Raw genomic sequence first — 8932 nt, 5'->3', positions numbered from 1 at the left:
TGCGGGGCGGAGCTAGGCAGGGACTGGCTAGGAGCTGCCCCGCCCGGCGCCTGAGCCTCCGCGCCGGCCCCCGGGGAGGAGTTATGATAATTTCCTTCTCATTAAGGCGTTCGGGTCCCCCCGGCTATCGCCGGGACACACTGAGGGTGAGGCTTCTCCGGTCCTCGGCGGCGGCCTCTACACACCCACGGCGCCCACATCTAGGCGCACAACCACCGATGCGCGTCCAGTGACCAGGACAGCGAGGCCCGCGTGTGGCGGGGGTGGCGGCAGACGCCTGGCCACCGTGACCCCGATTGTGGATTTACCGCTCGGGGGGTGGGGGGAGCCTGGATTTAACTGGCGACTGTTTTGGGGGACGCCGGACGCCATGTTGTGGAAAATAACAGATAATGTCAAGTATGAAGAGGATTGCGAGGTGAGCAGGGGCTAGGGAACGCAGCCCCGCCGGTCTGAGCAGCGTCCCCGGGCCGCAGGCCGAGGCTGGGGACGTTCGCGCGGAGCCCTAGCCTCTGGGCGGGACGAGGGCCAGTCCCGGACACCCTTTGGCCACCTCCTGAGTCCCTCGGGAACGAGGCCTGGCAAGCGCGTGGCAGACCCACCTGCAGAGCTCAACAGTGGGTTCCTACGAAGCGCACGGCCCCCCCTTTCCGTTTTCCCCGAAGAGCGCCCTGTCTCCGACTCAGACGTGGCTTTTTCCCACGAAGTCTGTCCAAGGTGTTCACGGAGGCCTCCCTGCCAGGGACACCTTTGCGGAGTCTTCTCCAAGGCGGGCTTGTCACCTGCCCCGCTACCTCCTCGGGAAAGAAAAAAAAATCTAAACAGCTGCAGCTTAGTTTTCAAGAGAAGTGGGGGCAGGGGACTATGGGGTGGGGGTGAGGCCAGGATGGGGCCTTGAGCGCTCGCGAGTACTCCAGCCTGTCGGACAGGTTGAGCTAGAGTTTCGGAGAGTAGGAGGGAGGGAGGCGACGAGCGGGAAGAGGAAGAAGACTCAGGCGGCGCGAGGAGAGCGCGGGGGAGCGAGGAGAGAAGAGCCGAGGCGGCCAGGCTGCGGGAGCGCACGGTGTCGGCGCGACCTCGAGGGGCTGCCCCTGCTGGCAGGCACGGGCACTTCCGCTAGGGGGCGACAGTGCCCCGCTCCTGCGTCCCCCGCTACCCTTGTGACCCCCGGGACTGATGAAGACACATCTTTTAGGAATTAAGCCTGACCGCCTTGGGGCGAGGGGACGTGCGCAGGCAAAGGTTGCCCAATTTGGCAGAGTCTTTTCATTCCTTCTCTGAACCGGGATGAGTGAGAACCTTGACCGTAGCCGGGTTGGAAGACCTCGCTTCCTAAGGCGCAGAAGGCACGGGCTTGGCTAGCAAGGATCACAGCTCCCGTCCCGCGCGTTGGCGCCGGAGTCCCGGCGGCCGAAATACGTGGCCGTACCTGGGATCGACACTCCTGCGGCGACCTCGCCTTGAAGGGAATGAGAGGGCGGGGTGGTCCGTAGGGCGGGGGAAATGAGCTCTTTCTGCTTCGCGCATTATCCGCGCCGGCTCCTTTTGGCGCGCCGCTGCAACATGGGCGGGCTGGTGAAAGAGGGATCTGTGCGCCGAGTTCGCCGCACGCCGACCTCCTGGGGTGGGGATTGCCGCCACAGCCGCGGCCTCACCCCGACGGTGGCCTGGAGCTCGCCCTTGGCACCTCCGAGCGCCGCCCGCAGCGTAGCTCCCGTGCGTTCTCCAGTGTGCCCGGAGGACTCGTTCCCACAGGTCTTAGACTGTGGTTTACAACGAAGTCCCTGGGGCGCTTTGTCCCCGGCTGCCCTAGGGCTCGGGGGCGGGTCGAGACGGGTGGGGCGAGCCTGGTGGGGTGCCCAGGTGCCCCTCCCTTGGCTTGCCTGTTCGCTGTAGCAGGGGTTTCGTCTTAACCGGGTTTCTGCTGTTTCTCTCCCAGGATCGTCACGATGCGAGCAGCAATGGGAACCCGCGCATCCCCCACCTCTCTTCTGCCGGACAACACCTCTACAGCCCCGCGCCACCTCTCTCGCACACCGGGGTTGCAGAGTACCAGCCGCCCCCGTACTTCCCGCCGCCCTACCAGCAGCTGGCATACTCGCAATCCGCTGATCCCTACTCGCACCTGGGGGAGGCTTATGCTGCTGCCATCAACCCTCTGCACCAGCCTGCGCCCACCGGCAGCCAGCAGCAGGCCTGGCCGGGTCGACAGAGCCAGGAGGGCGCTAGCCTGGCCCCGCACCATGCCCGCCCGGCCGGCCTGCTACCCCACATTTCAGGGCTGGAAGGGGGTGCGGTGAGTGCCCGGCGGGAAGCCTACCGCCGATCCGACCTGCTGCTGCCACACGCACACGCTCTGGAAGCCGCCGGCCTGGCAGAGAACCTCGGACTGCATGACATGGCTCACCCCATTGAGGAGGTGCAGGTGAGCCGCAGGGACTAGGGAGAGGCCATCTTACCGCCCCACTTTCCTTCCAGCCACTCCACTTTCCCCAAAACTTAAAAGAAACTATCATTTCTCCTCCCCAGAATGTGGACGACCCGCACCTGCTTCTACACGATCAGACTGTCATTCGCAAAGGTAAACATTGACCTGTTGGTGCGGCCCCAACCTGTGAAGTTCTCCCTTTTCTTGCAAAGTGGAAGTATTAAGTGGTTAACATGGGTCATCTCGTGAGGGGGGACCTGGCGATGTCACCTACCTTTGTAGAAGGAGAAAGAGACATTATTTTCTGACCTGAACGAAAAGATTCTGAGGACCTGTAAATTTTAAAAGATTCTTGGTGGTGGTGGTATTTTTGTTCATTCTGTACCTCCCTAGTGATGGTATTGTAGGTGGGAGACTTTAACTTGAAAGTGAGATCAAACGTTTTCTGATTCTATGGCAGTTTTTAACTGTTGAACAAATTGATTTAATTTTACTTTTTAGAAGTAAAGCTTATCACGTTCGCAGTGGGAGGGGGAGTGTAGATCTGTACGGAGGTCAAAATCCAACCCAAGCCAGTTTGGTGGTGGCACACGCCTTTAATACTATCAGGCAGAGGCTGGCAGATCTCTGGAGTTAGGGGCCAGCCTAGTCTACAGAGTTCCAGAACAGTCAGTGCTATACTGAGAGTCCCTGTCTGGGGCCGGGGATGGAAAGCCAAGCTGCAGAAGTCCGTTTTCTCTTACCACTCTTTGGGCTCCAGGGGTTGAAGTCCCCGTTTCAAGCTTGGGAGCAAGCACTTTTAATGCTGAGCCTTCCCGGCTATAGGTGAGATTTTACTTCCTCTGCCCGTGTAGAGCTATTGGAGAGGCCCTTACCTCTAACACTAAGGACAGCCTATAGGGGCTTTATAGGAGAGAGGGGGTTGGGGAAGTCGGGCTACGGTGAGTGGGTGGCTCTTGATTAAGTTAAAGTTATCAGTCTGTTTGAGAGGAAATGGAAGCATCCTAAATTACAGGTATCTGTGGTCTTGAAATTGTGACTGTATTAGTAAACTGGAAGAGGGTGGGCAGGGTTGGGAGAAAAACCTGGAAAACAAACTAACATCTCTGGCTAAACAGAGCCGGTTAATCTGTGTTTCTGAATCCCCTTGATGTCAGCTGCACTGAAGGGCGAAGGGCTTGGCGGCTGATCTGAGTTCTGTAGTTTCAGCGCCCTGATGGAGGGGGAGGATGCCATTTATTTCGTATTGAAGCAGTGTTCTGAAAGCAAATGTTTTAATTAAACAGATTACCATGGTGGCCAGGAACTGGGAGGGAAAAAAAAAAAACTCCCACACATGGAATCTTGACTAATTAAGGTTCCGGAGGTGTTAACTCATGATTTCAGACTGCAGCCTTTGAAAAACGAACGTGGCTCTTAAAGGCCCTCTTGCACCACGTAGTTCTGTGTGCAGACTTTTCCGAAGGCCGAATTCAGCTTTGGTTTGCCCTTTTGATGAGATCTCTGCCCCCTCCTGTTCTAGTGACAGGACCTGTTCTGCTGTCCCCCATAGGACCCATTTCAATGACCAAGAACCCTTTGGGCCTCCCCTGCCAGAAGGACCTGGTGGGAGCCGTTATGAACCCCAGTGAGGTCTTCTGCTCCGTTCCTGGAAGACTGTCCCTGCTCAGCTCCACATCCAAATACAAAGTGACAGTGGCCGAGGTACAGAGGCGACTGTCACCACCTGAATGCCTAAATGCCTCGCTCCTGGGAGGTGTGCTCCGAAGGTGACACATGTTCAGGGCCCCCTGGGGGATGGGTAGTTGAAGGTGACTGTGTGCGAGGGCCTGGAGATATTTTTATCATTTCTGTAACTTTTATATCTTACCGCTGAATTCTAATCGGAAAGAGAGCTTTTTAGTGCCTGGCTTCTTTTCCAAGTGCCAAATGCAGAAGGTGTAAAAACATCAGTAACAGGTTAGCATTTGAGATCAGGCCGCACCAGCTGCATGGGTGGGGGGGGCACAACTTCAGTGTTTTGTCCCCCAGGGAGTTGCTTGGGGACTGCTAGCTGAAGGTTTTTATGCACCCCCACTAGTGGCAGTATTCTGTGATTTTTTTTTTTTTGGCGGGGGGAGGGAGGCTGGTTTGTTTTTTCATTCTTTGAGAGTAGCCAACATTCTTTTTCCCACAGAGCAAAATCCAAAAACGGAGGCCGGTCCTTGCGGGAGAAGTTGGACAAAATTGGCTTGAACCTTCCGGCTGGGAGACGGAAAGCTGCCCACGTCACCCTGCTCACTTCTCTCGTGGAAGGTCAGTGCAGCTGAGTTTTCATTTTTACAGACTTAGACTGCAGGAGAAAGCAGTTACTGTAACAAGTGAGAGCCTCACACAAAAATGAAAGCAGTTTAGACTGGGTGTCCCTTGCTGTGGATCCTGACACTTTACCTGATAACGTGACGTTCACACCTCTGTTGTTTGGGGGCTTCGCTCAGAAACCCGATGTTACTAAAATTTTACGTTTCTGAACCTATGAAATCCTATGGAGTGGCAAACCGGTCCTTGTGAGGTGAACTAGCTTTTGAGAGTTGAGCGGTGCTGTCTGTCTGGTAGGCCCGTAAAAAGTCACAATTGCTATTTTCTGTATTTTTCTAGCTGGGGGTGTAAGGATCCTGCTCAGTGGATGCAGTGGGCACTGGCTCAATTCCCCATTTCTTCCTTTTCGTCAAAAGGTTTTTTAAGGCATGAAACCCCTGGACTACAAAATGAGCCCTGTTCCTCAGGTCATAGCTGCGTCACTGCAGACCCTTCCCCCAGCCTGGAAGGTAGCCAAGAATGCCATGCAGCCTTTAAAAGAAAAGTAAATACTTAAAACAAAACAAAACCAAAAAAAGAGGGGGGTAAATTATTATAGGAAGCCAGGAAGAGGGGCTTAGATGCTAGTGCCTCAGCCTAAGTCCCCAGGCCCCTGTGCTGTCTGCCCAGACTCGTGCTAGCTGCTAGCTGGTTAAGGTTGAGGATGGCTACAGAAGTGGGCTCTCCAGAGCAGAGCTGTCTTTGAATGCCACATGGTGCTGAAAGGGACTTGGCTGAACCCCCCTCCAAGCCTCTTCTCTGGTACTTCTGGGGGTCAGGGCCAGCAAAAGCCTCAATGAGAGCAGCTGTCTTGCTTGGAGAACGGGGAGGGGGTGGTTCTAATGAGGCTCTGCCAGGCTTCCTTACTAACTACACTGAGAAATTTAAATAAGAGATCGGGCCTTCCAGCCATGGCACCTGGATTCTGACTCACCTTAGGCCTGCCTCTCCACAGTCTGGGTTTTCGGAGTTATCGGGGTTTGAACCCTGAAGCCAAGTCACCTTTACTGGGAGAACAAATGATGATTTCCCCCCTATTTACTCTGCTTCCCACTCCCACCCCTCAACTTGGAGCTGGGACGAGTCTAGGAAACACCCACCCTCCACTGTCTTCCTAGTATTGCTGATTAAACCCAGGGTGGCCTTGAACCTTAGGCTCCTGAACGCCAGGTCACAAGCTACACTGGCTTTTTTTTTTCTTTCTTTTTTGAGACTGGGTCTCTGATCTCCCAGTCTGTGTTACCTAGAGTGAACTTGAATTCCTGAGCCTCCCACCTTCACTTCCTAGAATTTTTTTTTTCTTTTTTTAAGGAGTGGTGGCGTACACCTTTAATCCTAGCACTGGGGCTGCAGGCTCTTGAATTCAAGGCCGTCTTGGTCTAGTTACAGGAGCCAGGGCCACAGAGTGAAACTGGGTCTTGAAAGAAAGATTCTAGATTACCAAAGTATGAAGCAATGGTGGACATTGGAAGATCCTGCCTCAAAACAAGAGAACCAACTCCTAAACATCCATGTAGCTGTACTCAAACTCAAAGGTGCATACGTGGATAATTAAAGAATAACAAAGAGGTTGCATGGTGGTGGTGCACACCTTTAATCCCAGCACTTGGGAAGCAGAGGCAGGTGAATTTCTGAGTTCTAGGACAGCCAAGGGCAGTTACACAGAGAAACCCTGTCTCAATCTGCCACCCCACCGCACCCCAAATAACACAGAGAGCGACAGCTCAAAGTGCCTTGTATCTGGTTTCAGTTTAGAAGGCAAAGTAACGAGCCGGGCGGTGGTGGCGCTGGCCTTTAATCCCAGCACTCGGGAGGCAGAGGCAGGCGGATCTCTGTGAGTTCGAGGCCAGCCTGGTCTACAAGAGCTAGTTCCAGGACAGGCTCTAAAAAAGCTGCAGAGAAACCCTGTCTCGAAAAAACCAAAAAAAAAAAAAAAAAAAAAGAAGGCAAAGTAACTGTACTGACCACAGCCACCCCAACCCTGATCATCACAGGTGAAGCCGTCCACTTGGCGCGGGACTTTGCTTATGTGTGCGAGGCTGAATTTCCCAGTAAAGCAGTGGCTGACTATTTAACCAGACCACATCTTGGGGGACGAAACGAGATGACCACGAGGAAGAGTATGCTGCTGGCGGCTCAGTGAGTATCTGACTCGTGCAGACCCCATGGCTCAACCAGAATTCTGCCGCCAAAGGAAAAGGCTAGAGCTTTGCCTAGCCAGAGTGGCAGCAGCCTCCAGTAGAGCGTCGAAGAAGGAGCCATGGTGAATTGCTCCATCCCAGGTGGCTTGGAGACTGCTGACTCAACTCACAGCAGTCACAACACCCTGCTCATTGCGTTTGCATATATTCGAGAATTTGTGTAGCTCAGTAGTGTTTGCCGAGTGTGCATAAGGCTAAGCCATCCTCGGCATCACGTAAAAATGGATCCAGTGGTGTATAAAATGGAGCTGGCGTGTACCTGTAATACCAGCATTTGGAACGCAGGAGCAAGAAGAGCAAAAGTTAAAAGTCATTCTTAGCTACAAAGTGAGTTCCAAGGCTAACCTGGGCTACTTGAGACTGGCCCTCTTGACCTTGGCCAGGTGACTGGACTTAATCCACTTATCTCTTGTTGTGGCTGCCGAGGTTAAATGAGATAGCACTGGGGAAATCAGGCCCTGGCTTGTGGGGGTGTGCACTGGGAGACTCTGGGGATTCGGGCCCTGTCATGTGCTAGGTGCTAAGCGTGGTGGTGTGGCAGTCCAACACTAGTATGGGGCCAGAATATCTCACTTAAGAGTGCTTGCCTAGCGTGCATGCAAGCCCCACTTGGTCCCTAGCACTGCACAGACCAAGAATAATAGAGAAGACTTCCTCGCAGGAAGGCTATAAATTCAAGGCTGTTCTTGGCTCCTTTGTGGGTTCAAGGCCAGCCTGCAACCTTTTGAGATGTCTTGAAAACACTAATCAATAGAAAGTAAGTAAACGCGTTCTCCTTATTTATTCTAATAGGATCAGGGAGATTTAGTCTGTTACGAGCCAGGTAAAGTTCACCAACTGATTGTCTCCACAGGCAAGTGTGCAAAGAATTCACAGACCTTCTGATTCAAGATCGAACACCCAACGGGAACAACAGGCCCACTCCAGTCTTGGAGACGAACATACAAAACTGCCTGTCTCATTTCAGTCTGATAACTCACGGCTTTGGCAGCCAGGCTATCTGTGCCGCGGTGTCTGCGGTGCAGAATTACATCAAGGAGGCTTTGCTCGCCATCGACAAGTCCTATATGAACCCCGGAGACCAGAGTCCTGCTGACTCCAACAAGACCATGGAGAAAATGGAAAAGCACCGGAAATAAAGTGGGGTGCACGGAGGCCAGAGCGTGAAGGGAGAGGACCTGAGCCTCCTTCACTGGGGCGACCTGAGAAGCACCAGCCTGGGTGGGGCCAACAGTAACCATCCACTTCACCCTGGACCTGCCTGCCTTCTTGGAGTCGGTGGCTTTTCTATTTAACCCTGGGCATACTATCCCGAAGCAATTTGGTTTGATTCTTTTACTCATTAAACGTTTATTTTTTTGGAAATCCATTTCCTCTCTGAAAGGTGCTATGAGTTTTAGAATCCCTTTGTGAAATCCGCCTGGGCTAAGGAGAAACCCCACGCTGAGCTGCTGACATGGCAGTTGGATGGGAGATACAGGGATCAATCATAACTTATTTTTTTTTCAGTGTTAAGATAATGTCTGGCTTTTATGTCCACTAAAATATTTATCTAAAAAATTAGTATTTATCTAGCTTTCCCCGCCCTGTCAGGGATCACACCTTCTGGTAGGAGGCGAAGCGGATGTTCTTAGCAGCTATTCACAGAGGTGTGTGACAGGCTTCCAGCCCCGTGTTCAAAAGGGGGGTGTCCTGGTTCTAAGGAATTTGGAAAGCAAAGCCTGCTGATTGTTTCACGCTTCCTTCCTCTTTAAAAAAAAAAAAAAAGTTGAAAGTTTAAAATTTTTTAGCTAGTAGAATTTTTTAAGTGACCTGTTCCTTTAAGGTATAGAAGCTTTATTGGCTTATTTATTTCATTTCTTGATTTTTTTTTTCCATGTAAACTTGAAGAGGGTAGGCACACAGCAGCGCCTGTCATCCCCAAATCCCTGAGGAGGCTCTGTGTGGAGAAACTGTTGAGTGTACA

At 52.9% G+C, this 8932-nt stretch overlaps 1 protein-coding gene across 1 annotated transcript; it reads left to right on the top strand.

The window, feature by feature from the left end:
- The first annotated feature begins 370 nt into the window (after positions 1–370).
- Positions 371–8105, top strand: Tfap2c (transcription factor AP-2 gamma). The gene is made up of 7 exons (XM_038331201.1): positions 371–418; positions 1940–2425; positions 2530–2581; positions 3981–4197; positions 4605–4723; positions 6760–6904; positions 7820–8105. The coding sequence occupies exons 1-7, from the start codon at positions 371–373 to the stop codon at positions 8103–8105; spliced, it is 1353 nt and encodes a 450-aa protein (XP_038187129.1).
- Positions 8106–8932: the final 827 nt, after the last annotated feature.

The sequence above is a fragment of the Arvicola amphibius genome, chromosome 5 (genome assembly GCF_903992535.2).
Source record: "Arvicola amphibius chromosome 5, mArvAmp1.2, whole genome shotgun sequence".
Classification (NCBI taxonomy): Eukaryota; Metazoa; Chordata; class Mammalia; order Rodentia; family Cricetidae; genus Arvicola; species Arvicola amphibius.
The sequence above is the reverse complement of the archived record's forward strand: the minus strand, read 5'-3'. Positions and strand labels throughout refer to the sequence as shown.